A 12,369-nucleotide genomic window follows, 5' to 3' on the forward strand; every position below is an offset into this window, starting at 1 on the left:
ACAGGGACATCAAAGTGCTTTACTGCTGGGAATTCACAAATGTGTGGACAGCACGCACCAGTGAGAATTCCACATCTTGGGGGGTCAGGGGGTGGGGTGCCCAGACCTCAGAGCCAGGGATAGGGACAGAGCCCTTGGCCCACTGTCCACACAGCTTCACATTGGGGGGGTTGGGGGAGGAGGGGACCAGGCGGGGCTGGGGGGCAGCCCAGCTGTGGGTTTTGGAGAAAGACTGCATAGCTTGTGAAACCTTGTCCTCTTTCCATTTTCACTTCACCCTGGGTGACCGGGACACCTGCCCAGCCCTTGGGACACGTCCGAATCCCCTGCCCCATGAGGTCTCTGCCTTCCCCTCCCAGTGGGGCCATTTCTGACGGGGAGAGGACCGGGGTCTGGGGGCTCGGGGGCACAGACGGAGGGCCTGTGGCGGGGCCTGGGAAGGGCCCTGCTCCCCACACCCGCCTTCCCTGGTTAAGGATTTTTTGCTGAAAGGGCCAAGGAAATGTTGGTGGGTCTAACCCCAGAGGCCGCAGCCTCTTTTCTGGGCAGCTTGGAGGTCACGCTTGTGTAGACAGCAGAGCCAGACGTCGGCTTCGGGGCCCCTGCGCCCTTGGCACTGTCCTCAGATCCGGATGTGGAAGGTGCTGGAAAGAGAGGAAGGGCCCCTCAGCAGAAAGCCCACTGGCCCTGGCCCAGGGCACACCCCTCAGGAGGATGCAGAGGACACAGCTGACATCCTCTGGGGAGGGCAGGCGGGGGGCCCGGCCGTCCCTGGGGACCCTAGCCCCAGGCCACACCTGAGGAAGTCAGGGGCCTTGGCAATCATGTCCTCAAAGTCCGCGAAGCCCAGCTTGCCATCGCCGTCCAGGTCAGCCTCCTCGATGACCTTGTCACACACAAGCACCACCTCGTCCTCGTCCAGCTCCGACTTGGTGAGCCGTGCCAGCGTGCGCTCCAGGTCCTCCTTACAGATGAAGTTGTCCGTGTTGAAGTCTGCAGGCGGTGGCAGGAGGTGCTCAGGCTGGCGCTCCCCTGACGTCCCACCCCCGGTGCCCAGGCCCAGGGGGAACAGCACCTCGGACGAGCCAACATTCACCCCACAGGAGCCCGTGATGGCCGTACGTACAAACCTGGTCCGAGACCCTTCCAGGTCTGAGTCTGAGGCTTGGGACACTGGGCCCTCCTGGCCACACCCCACCATGGGCCCTGTGCTCTCTGGAGCAGAGGAAACCGAGGCCCAGGAAGGCCAAGCCACGGAACTAAGGTCAGAGGGCTGCTCGGAGGGGGAGCCAGGACGCTGACCGGGCCTGTTTGCCACGAAACCCACCCCCCGCCCACAGCCACGTTCTCTCCACTGCACCACGCGGCCTCCTGCAGGCCCCCTGCCAGGTGCGTGGTGGCCAGGAGACGTGGAAGCCCCCGGAGAGAGGCCCAGGCTGGTCTCCGTGCACACAGCGGGCCGCGTGATTTGATTCCACTTGGCAGAAGGCACTCCCGCTGCCCAAAGCACAGCCACACGGCTCTCGGCAGTGACCGACACCCTGCCCCCCGCTTCCAGCTCCGCTCCCAGATCGTCCCCCCACTCGTCTGTCCAGCAAATTCCCATTCGTCCTCCAAGTTTCAGATCGAACACCCCCCGAGCCCCCACAGCTCGCTGCACCCTGACATGAACAGCACGATGAAGAGCGTGGCGGCCAGAGGGAGCGGCAGGCGCTCCGCCTCACGGCACCGCCTACATGAGCCGATCGGCCCGTCCGGGCTCCTACACGGATGAAGAAACACAGTCCTGCAGAGGGCACGTGACTGGAGGCACACCCCCGGTCAGGGCTGGACCCCGGGGTCCAGCCCCTTGGCAGGCACCTGCACGGCCCACCGCCACACTGGGCCGTGGAAGCCCCCAGGACAGGCATGGGTGGGATTTGTCTGCGCTCCCGCAAGGGTGTCCCGCAGGCTCTGCGGAGACGTGCTGGCTGACTGGCCAGCTGGATGCCGGCGCCCCTTTCATGTGAAGGAGCCGAGGCCCAGGAAGGCGGCTACTCTTGCCGCAAGTCAGGCCGCGACTCTCCCCAGCACCAAAGCCCGTGTTTTCCTTTCCCGCTCTGTCCCACAGCCGGGGCAGCAGGGAGCCGCGATGGCCCCGTACCAGTCCCTGCCTGCCCCCCCATGCCCCTCGCTGGAAGACGACAGCCTGCCCCTCGCACGATGCCCCGCACGCGACGTCAGGGGTCCAAGACTGGAGGGTGACGGGTGCAGCGGGGAAGCTATGGGCGTGAACTGGAGGCACAGCTCGTGCAGCGTGGACTCCCTGCTTCCGTCCTTCTGATGCACACATACAACGGGGTGAGACCAGGCCCCTGAAAGCGGCACAGCGGCTACAAAATGAAAAACTGCGAGAGGGCCCGGAGCCACAGGCTGGTCAAGTGGGTCTGTCATGGCCCCTCTGCCAGCACGGGCCCAGTTCCTCCCTGGAACTTGGTGTCCCCACGGGAGGGCAGGCCAGCTGCATGAAGTTCTCTCCTCTGATGGCTGGCGTGACCGTGGCCCTGGGAGCCCCGCTGCCTGGCCGAGGCGCCCTCTCCAGCCCCTGGCCCCTGGCTCACACGTCCAGAATGCAGAACTGCCCTGTCCCACCCGAAGCCTGCAGCGGCCCCGAAACCCCGGTCCGAGCTCCTTGGCCGGCTCCTCCCAGCCTGACCTGTGACCTCCTTGGGCTCACACCGCCTGTCTCACATCCTCAGGAAGCCTGGCACCTCCTTGCTGCTCCGTCCCTCAGGCATACCCACCCCCACTGTGGTGTCCACGGACCCCTCAGGACCCCGCATCCCTGAAAACCGCCCCCCGCAGTCGCCCTCCAGGCCCGTACCGTAGATCTTGAAGGCATAGTTTGCCTTGAGCTCCCGGGGAGCCGATTCGCACAGCACGGAGAACATGTCCACAAAGTCGTTGAAGGTGAGGTTCCCCTCGCCGTCCTCAGAAAAAGCCTCCACGATCCTCTCCTTGAAGGGGTTCTCCTGCAGCAGACAGCCACAGCGGTCCCGTGGGTGCAGGGTGACCGAGAGCACTCGAGAGAGACCGCTACGACCCATGCGGCCTCGGACGGGTGAGCTAACCCCTGTGAGCCCCCACGGCCCCTTCTGCAAAGTGCGAATGAAAACTGGGCCCGGTCAGCTGCTGTGTGAGGAGCTGAATAAAGTGTGATGGGAGGGAGGGGTGGGGCGATGCGAGGCCAGGCGCCGGGGTTCCTCGGGTTTTGTGGCTCAGACGAGCACAGAGCTGACAGGGCCAGGCCAGGGTCGTGGGAGGCAGAAGTGGGGCCCCCAAGGCTCGGAGAAAGGGGCTGGGACAAGCGGCAAGACTGGGAAGGCCTGTCAGAGGCCAGGCCATCATCACCCCAGTCGGGGCTCCTGCTCCGGGAGCCACACCCTCGACTCCATCCTCTGATCCCAGGGCTCACTCTTCCTGGAGTCCCCACTCCAACTGGGCTCGGCCACCCCCACTCGATGCCGGGATACGAAGGCTCAGAGACCACACGCGTGGTGACTGCCAAATTGCCCCACACCCCCGCAGTGACCTCCGGACCAGGGCTCAGGCCCCTCTCTAGGCTGGTGGACACCGGCCAGGGCCAAGCCTGCGCCTCACTGTCCCTCGGACAGAGGTCACAACCGGGACACGGCCAGAAAGGACGCCACGTGGTGCCCTGACCCCGAGTCACACATCCCGGGCCTGGAGGGGGCTCCTGGTCAAGTCCCATGCACGATGCAGTTGTGCCCCAAACGCCAGTCTCCCTACCACTGGCGTGCACTGGATGCCTTACGGGCAAGGAACTCACGAACAAAACTTTCCTGTCGACATACCCGTGGTCTGAGGCCCAGCAGCATCCGCTGGAAAACAGAATCTCGGCCCCCACCACCCAGACCCACTGGCCCCAAGCGGCATTCTGACAAGACTGGCAGGTCCGAAAAGGGAAGGTGTGCATGACCAGGGGTAAGAGGAGAAAGACAGACGAGGCAGAGACAGAAGAATCGTCTAAAAAGGCAGACGAGGGGCGCCCGGGCGGCTCAGTGGATTGAGTGTGGGACTCTTGGACTTGGCCTGGGTCACGATCTCAGGGTCATGAGATCGAGCCGCATGTCGGGCTCTGTGCTCAGCATCTGCTTGTCCCTCTCCCTCTGCTCGTCCCTCTCAAGTAAATAAACACAATCTTGGAAAAAAAAAAAAAAGCAGACAAGTTCGGCCACGCAGAGCCAACTGGCCATTTCACGAAGGGGCAAGAGATGAGCGCAGCCCCTTATGCAGCCCCCACACACGAGTTCAGAGAGCGCAGCGGAGCGAACAGGCCCAGAGAGGTTCAGTGAGCCTCTCAGGGACACACAGCCGTGGACGGTGGAGCCGGCCTCAACCCAGGTCAGGGGTGTGCTGCCTGCGCCCCAGCCCACCTGCCCGGCAGCAGTGGCCTCTCGTACCCGGAGCTCCGGCATCTGGGTGATGAGGCTCATCGGCACGTGGACGACGGGGCTCTTCCTGTAGTCCATCGGGACGAGGTTGGGGGCCAGCTCGTAGAACCGTGCGTGCAGCCTGGAAGGAAGGCAGAGGGGAAGGGCTGGGGGGGTGCACCCCCGGAGCCCCCAGCGGCCGATGCTGTCCCCCTGCACCCCAGCCTCATGCACAGCACACCCCCCCGTGGCCCTGGCTCTGCCCAGAGGGTGTGGGACCTGTGAGGGAGGCCGGTTCCGCCCAGACCCCCGTGCTGATAACCAGGTCGTGTCCTGGCTCTGTACCCCACCCACCGGGCCGGCCCCCACCCCCAGGGGTCTGCAACCAGGCCTTTCTGTGTTCCCTTCGGGGCTCCCATAAGGGCCTTCTAGGTGCCAGGCATGTCCCCTCATTTAATTCTGCCCATGGCTGTGCAGACGGACACACTGTGGCCCCACTCACAGCTCAGCAAACCGAGGCCTGAGGAGGTTCAGAGCCTTTGTCCAGGACCACACAACTGTCGGGGTCCGTGGCTGGAACGAAGGCCTGGATGTCCAGAGCAGGAGTTCTTCACCACCGCGCCCCAGTCCTAAAGCTGCCAAAGCCCGGGCTGTCTGCGGCCCTGTCCCCAAGCCAGGCTCCGAGGGAGGTGTCTCTGGAAGAGCTGCCAGCCGCCCCCACACTCACATCCACAGGAAGCCCTGCGAACAGGCCCCCGGGCCCTGGGCCAGATCCCCAGCTCCCTCCCACCTCCCCACCTCTCTGGGCAGCCCAGCGCTCAGGTGGAGGCCCCTTCCCGGCTATTCGGGCCTTTTCTGCCCTGTGCTCCTTTGTCCACACCCCTAACATCCCAGACAATAGCCCCCCGACTCCCAGCCCCAGACAATTTCCACTTATGGGGGAGGGGGTCAGGGGCTGAGGCAGGTACCCTGCCCAAGGTGAGGCCCAGGATGGTTGGGGATGGCATCAAAGTGGCTCCAGAGCTCCTGACCCCGCCTGCCCTGCTCCCCCAAAGCCAGGTCTTCTTGCAAGTGGCTGACCCTGGGGCAGGCCCATCAGCACAGCCCCCAGCCCTCTGCTGCACAGCGTGGAAGTCCATGCCTGGCTCACACAGGGGAGAGCAGCCCCATCTAGTGAGGGCTCGCTCTGTGCCCCGCTGTGGGTCAGTCCCCCATGTGGACGACTCAGTGTCACCCCCAAACCACCCCGAGATGCAGGTGTCACCCTCTCCACTGGTTCAGGGGAGGAAATCGAGGCTCTGAGGAGTAAGTGCCTGCCCTAGCATACCAGCTAGTGAGTGATGGGGCAGGGACCCCAACCCAAGGCCCTCCAGATTCCAACCATTTGGCTCCTCCCAGCCCATCGGCACCTGGCTGACAGCGCGTGTGGGGCACACACAGAGCCTGCTCTGTGGCCACAAATTCCCGTAAACATCCTGAAATCAGAAGGAAGCCCCGTGGCTTAGAGACAGAGCTGGAGGGGAAACAGCCCGAAGCCTGTCTCCTGGGTGGGAGCGGGTGAGCAGACAGCGGGGTGACAGGACCGAGCCGGACTCCCCACCAGGGGGCATTCAAGGCCTTTCTTTGCTCTTGGTTTCCCCATTACTATCCCCAAGCATGGAACTGGGGCTTCCGAACCACGATTTATGCAACTGGTCTCCTGTACTTGACGGGTGTGTTTAACTTCCGTTACTTACCCGCCCCTCCCACCCTTGACCCTTGCTGGGGTCAAGGACATGCTGGGGTGTGATGCTGGGTGCTCCTGGGCATCACCTGACCCCTCCGAGGTCGCCTGGGGTGGCTGCAGCCTGAGCTGGACGTTAGGTGGCGGCTGGAGCCCACACCTCACTCGCTGGTGGGCTGACCCATGGGCGAGTCAACTTCCCTATCAGAAAATCAGGATCATCCTACTGTCCTCACGTGTGGGGGTCAAAGAGGATGGCATTAGGAAAGCCGCCTGGCCCTCAGCTGCCTGCCTGTCAGGGGCACCCCGCCAGGGAGAGGAGCGCAGGGCTGGCAGTTTGGCGTGTCTCCTGGGGTGGGAAGGCCAACTTCTGCCCTGACTGTACGACGAAGGGACATGACAATTTTTTTTTCTTTTTAGGAAAACTCAAAGAGAATTTGGAACTCTGAATCACCGTGAGAGAAACTCCAAATAAGGAAGTGCATCCGTGCTACCCCACTCCCAGGGCACGGCCCCGCTGAGTTCACAGAGGTTACGTAGGAGCGGGACTGGCCCCTGTACTGTGGGGACTCCCCGTTTATTTCAGAAAGTTAGCAAGAACCCTGCCAGCTAAACCCAACGGGCAGCATCCAAAAGGGACCGACGGCACGCACACACACAGAGCACACATCTTGTAAAACACTGGAACATCAAGTCCAACGGGACTGGAAGATGGATGCATTCGGACCACGTGGGATTTCTGCCGGGAACACAAGGATGTTCGAAAATCTGTGACTACAAATCATTATCAACAGATAAAAAAAATTTTTTTATTAACTTGTAGCTGAACTTATGAGTGGATGGTTGTGGAAACACAGGCAAACCCGCAAATATGGACGCCGTATTGACACCGATGGCACCCGCAAGGTGGGGGCGGACAGGAGCGAGAAGAGGGGGCTGGCTGCCACTCCCGACTTCACCCACTGCCAAACGGCTTGAATATCAGAGAACTTATTAATACAAATAAGTATTTTTAAAGTATTAGTTTTTATCAGCAATAAAGCTTAAAATCCTTAGTAAAACAGAAACCAAAGGCTACCCTACCTCACATCGATGCCCAGCACGACACTTAAGCAGTGACCTTCCAGAGACCCCAGAAACACGGGATGCCCGGGGTCACCATCACCACGTGGCACCCGCCTGGGAGCACTGCTCACCGTGATCAGGGAGGGAAACAGGCAGTGATGGAAATATTGGGGAGGAGGAGACAAATAATTTGCCAAACCCAAAAATAATCAGTTTAAAAACCATTCGAATGAGAAAGGGCTCAGCAACCCCTCTGCACAAAATAGTTTTCTACGTACCAGCACCAGCCACTCAAAAATCAGATAAAAACCCGATTAGCAATAGAAAAAAAAAAAAACCCAAAACCCACCAAGGCCCCCCAGAACAACAAGGTATAAAATAAACTCCAAGTGTGTAAAAAGATAGGAAACACTTTGGTGCTGGGGTAACGGCCTCCATTTTCCTGACTGGAACCCCGCAATGGCGACAAGCATGTCTTCATTTTTCTGCACAACGAACACAACCGTAACCGTGATGTGTAACAGGTCACCGGAGAACTTGCCGCCCTGACCGGGAGTCAGAACACAGGCAGGAGAGTGGGGACAGCCCTGAAGCGAGGGCCTCTGGGGGGGTGTCTGCGCCTCGGGTGTGAAAACAGTTGGAAGGAGCAGCGGGCCAGCTCGGGGCGCAGACGAGGCGCTCGTGTCCGGGAGGAGGGCCCGTGACAGCACCAGAAATCACTGGGGGCAACGGGCTCTTCTAAAGCCATAGACTGGGTGGTGGTCCACATTTGGGCCTCGCTCACACGTAACAATAATTAAATTAAAATAGTGATCCAAACCGTCGTTGCCAAAACGTACAAATTAGAACAGCGCGCGTGAAGGACCTGGCTCCGCCCACAGCAACAGTGCCGGAGCAGCTCCTCCAGGAAGCGGCCCTCCCACGGGGGCTGCGTTACTTACCGCGCGTGTGGCCTGCCTGGGACGGTCCGTGCGTGACCGGGACAGAAGACAACGATACAAGAGCCAGAGTGATGGAGCGGCTGGCGGGGTGGACGCGGGCCGGGGGGATCAGCAGTAAAAGTCAAAAGCCTTCAAATGTCTATACCTTTGATCCAGAAACCTGCTGGAATGTACCCCGAAGAAACCACCCCAGAGCTGTGGCTACGGTCGTGGCGCGAACTCTTAACGGCGGCGAGAACACCTGCGTGTCGGACTAAATGAACTAAGGACGTGGCCAGAGCATTTCTTTTCTCACCTATTTTTTACAGTTTGCCTAAAGAAGAGCAATTTTAAGCAAATTATGAAACAACACGATACGATTTTTGATAAAGGCACCCAAAGGGACAAAACGAGGTTCTATACATAGAAAGGCTCATAGTTACTATCTCCGATGGGCAGGACTACAGCTCACGTGCTGTCTTCTCTTGGCTGGCTTTGTTTTCGAACTTTTCTGTCGTCGTCATGTATCACAGGACATAAAACAGACCAGACAGAGTCCACAACAGGTGGACAAACCAGAGCACAACAGAGTAATGCATAGGCGAGCACTCCGGGGCGCCCCGCACCAGGCTCGCTGGGGGCCGGGGGGGCAGAGCCCATCCTTGTGCCTGTAGGAAGAGGGCTGAGTGGGGGGCTGCCCACTGAGGCTCCGTGTGGGGGTGGAAGAGCCATGCCCTGGGTCCACCTGGGGCAGGGGCGGCGGTGGTCATCTACGACCCCAGGCTGTAGAGAACTGCTGCTCAGGTTTCCGCCCTGTCATGTGCTCAGTACTCGGGGTGCTGCTCAGCAGGTGCGGTGGGCCCGGGGGCAGCAGCACTGGCAGGCCCTTGGGAGGAAGGCCCTGGGTCTGGGGCCGGGCTCTACTGCTGACCCGCTGAGCTGCTCCTTGCCCCTTGTCCCTTGCCCTCTCGGGGCTCTGGGCCACAGGTGCCCTGCCTGGCCCTGAGATGTGACCAGTGGAGAGGGCTGCCCCGGCAGGGGTGGTCAGGCCCTGTACGTCCTGCTGGCCCTTGCTGGGGCCCAGAGAGAAGCGGCCAAAACTGGAATGGAGCTATCACGTTATTCCAGAGACAGTAATCCCACACGCTGCCTGCTCTCGCCACCCTTCCTGCGGGCACGCGGGTGGGCCACAAAACCGCGGGCGGCCCTGTGCTGTGCTGACCACCACTGTCGCCCTGGCCCTCCCAGCCACAAGGGCCGGTGGGGAAGACCGCTCCAGGGAGCACTGCCGTCTCCACAGTGCTCCCCCGCATACCCCTGGGCTCCTGCGCCCAGGGGGCTATACGCCACCTTCCTCCTGACAAGACCACTTTGCAGAAGCAGCAGCGCGTCTGGCCCCTTGGGTCCCGTGAGTGTTAACACTGTGGCAGAGCCTGAGTGGACCAGAGCAAGCAGCAGGGATCAGGAGGGGCCATCCAGCTGCCGGGGGGGGGGGGCACTTTCCCCGTTTGGACCCCAGGCCTGCTCTGGGCTCTGGGCGGAGCTACAGAGGCTGGGTGCTGAAGGGTTCAGAGTTGGACAGGCCAGGGCTGTGGCGGGGAGGTCTCCCCATCTGCCATGGAACAAGGGACAGCCCCAAAGACCTACCATGTGTAGTCTAATCCCTGGCCTGGCCTTTGCGCCACCCTTCCCCCACGGGCAGCCTTGCTAATCTCAGGAAGACCACTGGAGGTGGGGGTGGGGTGAAGCAGGCCCATGTCCTTGGCCCTGCTGCTCCGAGCCCAGAACGTTCTCTCAGGGCCAACTCGACGGGTCCTCACCCGCACGATCCTCCAGCACTCACTGGCAGCTAACATGTGCTGTGCCCAATGACAGCTCGGGGCCCCCGGGTCCTGGCCGACCTCAGCTCCTCAGGGAGCCGAGCACCTGAGCCATGGGCCCCCAGAGCCCCCAGGATGCTGTAAGAGCAGTGGCGTGAGCATGGGGGTGGCAGGGGCGGGGGGCGCTCACGAAGCAGATGACCGTGGGGGTGGGTGTGAAGGGTGTGCAGGAATGCGGTGGGCAGAGAAGGCGGACAAGCGGCTGCCAGGCGCTGGGGACAAGCTCTTGCTGCCAGAGCAGAAATGGCCACGGGCCTTGGAAGCCAAGCGGCCTGGGTGTGGCCGCCGTGGAGGTGGGGGCTCCCTGCATAGAGAACAGATGTGGCTTGGCTTCCATGAAGGGCCGTGCCATGAGCTCTGAAAGGGGAGACATGCCACAGCGAAGACACCGGCAAGGGCTGCTGTCGCAGTTCTGAGTGCCATCCTGTCCAAATGGGGACCCCATTCCATCCATCACTCAAGCCACAGACCAAATCCCATGTTCCAAACACCACGCCCCAGTGTTCCTGCCTGTCAGCCACACACGAGGAAGGTATCATGGTTCCCACTTTACAGGAGAGACGGAGGCTTGGCGAGGTTCACAGCTGGTCCAAGCCCACCGAGCCAGCAAGCGGGAGTAGCCCCAGTCTGCTGAGGCCACAGCCTGGGGCCTGTGCCCCCCACCCTGCCTCTCTAACGTGATGGACGTGGGTGTCCCCGTCTACCCAGTGGACAGGCTGGAAGAACAGCCTGGGCACAAGGGAAAGGATGCTTCCTGTCTGAGCAGAGTGGTCAGGACGTGACAAAGCTCAGCTCGCTTGGGAAGCTGTTCCAGGGCCCACCCCAGCTTGCCCACCGACCTCCGAGGAAAACAGTCCATTACCTTGCCGGCTTTTAATGCCCCCTGGCTCACTCTGTGGTCCCGGGGCCTAAGATGCCAACCCCCCTTCGTTTCTTCCATCAAAACCCAAAGAAAGGGCTTGTCCTGGAAAGGGAAGAGCCCCCGGTGGGCAGCTCAGGGGTGGTGTGGGCACACAGGCCATGGCCTTGACTTCTGGACCTCCCAGGAGCAGGAGGACATCAGAGCCAGAGCCAGAGGGCCGTCAGGAACCGCTGGTCTACCAGACAGAGAGCCCCTAGTCCGACAGCTCCCAGGACACGGTGACAGAGCAAGGGGCCTGCAGTCAGAGGCCAGGTCTTGGGCGCCTGGCTCTGTGACTCTGGCCAACTGCTAAGCCCCATCTGCAAAGTGGGGATAAAAGGATTCCCTGTTACAAGGTCACAGTGAGTATTAAATGAAAGTGTGTCTGAAACCACCCACCATAGCGCCTGGCGCGCAGGACGGAGAGGCTCGATTTCTGGCAGAGGGATGTGGGCGCAGGCGGGGGTGGGTTCTCAAGCTCACGGCGGCCGGCGCTCACGGATGCTCTTCCTCAGTTCCAGCTAGCACAGCCAGCCCACGCAAGGGCCCCAGCCCCTGCCCCCATCCCAGCTCCGAAGGGTGAACAGAAGCCACACTTACTTGAGGATGTCCTTCTTATTGAAGAAGGTGCAGTCCTGCAAAGGGAAAACACACACACAGTCCCTTGCAAGTCCCAGGCTCCTTTTTCCCTGGGGACCTCACAGACGCGGCCTGGGGCAGAAGGCTCACTGCTGCCCCTCCCGCCCTGCCCCCGCCAAGAGCAGCTGCCTCTCGAAGCTTCTGACCTGGCCCAGGGCACTTTGTGCGTGGTGCTGGGGAGTGTGTTCGCGGGCAGGCGGAGAGGTCAGAGACAGATGCCCTGCGGGACAGCAAGGAGAGGGGCTGGGAGACAAGTCAGGAGTAAGGGCCGCAGGGCGTCAGCTGCAGGGCTGTGCCATCCACACTGAGTGCCCTGTGGCGCTGCGTGCTGTGCATGCGGTGGCTGAGGGCAGCAGCCCGTGCAGAGACGAGAGTCCCAGGACCACGGGCGGGGAAACGCCAGCACATACCTGGGATCTGAAGCCGCAGGAGTAGATGAGGTCACATAGGGAGGCTAGTGGTGTGGGGCAGTATGGGGGAGGAGGCCTGCGGGCAGGCAGGGACTGGTGGCATCTGGACAAAGCAGGGGCGGAGGCTGCTAGGGACCCTCAGGCAGGTGTTTCTCAGGGTGGGGGCAGCACGCAGGTCCAAGGTCACCGGGTAAAACACTCATCTCACATGCCCCGCCTTTGTCTGGAGGGCGGCCTGGTGGTGTGGCTGCCATGCCAGGCCACGGGGAAGTATGAAAGTTGAAGGATCCCAGCAGTGAAAGGCTTTTGTGCTCATCCCCGCTGTCTGGCCTCTCTGCCTTTGCCCGCTGTGCCGCAGGAGGGCAGGCAGCCCCTTAGGCTCTGTAGGGCCCGGAGCC

General features: G+C 61.6%; 1 protein-coding gene across 9 annotated transcripts in view; it reads right to left on the reverse strand.

Moving 5' to 3' along the window:
• The window catches only part of CIB2 (calcium and integrin binding family member 2), a 24,837-nt gene continuing 12,468 nt past the window's right edge, over window positions 1-12,369 (reverse strand). For 2 of the 9 annotated variants that reach the window (XM_040642911.1, XM_040642910.1), the window contains 5 exons: window positions 11,523-11,557; window positions 4,437-4,575; window positions 2,864-3,011; window positions 798-993; window positions 1-644 (listed from right to left, as the gene is read on the reverse strand). In XM_040642911.1, the coding sequence (XP_040498845.1) occupies window positions 623-644; window positions 798-993; window positions 2,864-3,011; window positions 4,437-4,532 (462 nt within the window). In that variant the 5' untranslated portion in view covers window positions 4,533-4,575; window positions 11,523-11,557 and the 3' untranslated portion in view covers window positions 1-622. Of the gene's footprint in view, window positions 645-797; window positions 2,801-2,863; window positions 3,012-4,436; window positions 4,576-4,935; window positions 5,020-11,522; window positions 11,558-11,707; window positions 11,782-12,369 lie in introns of those variants that run through there. The other 7 variants (XM_040642909.1, XM_008687899.2, XM_008687898.2 and 4 more) reach the window with 7 other exon arrangements.

Source organism: Ursus maritimus, unplaced genomic scaffold (assembly GCF_017311325.1).
Source record: "Ursus maritimus isolate PB19 unplaced genomic scaffold, ASM1731132v1 scaffold_27, whole genome shotgun sequence".
NCBI lineage: Eukaryota > Metazoa > Chordata > Mammalia > Carnivora > Ursidae > Ursus > Ursus maritimus.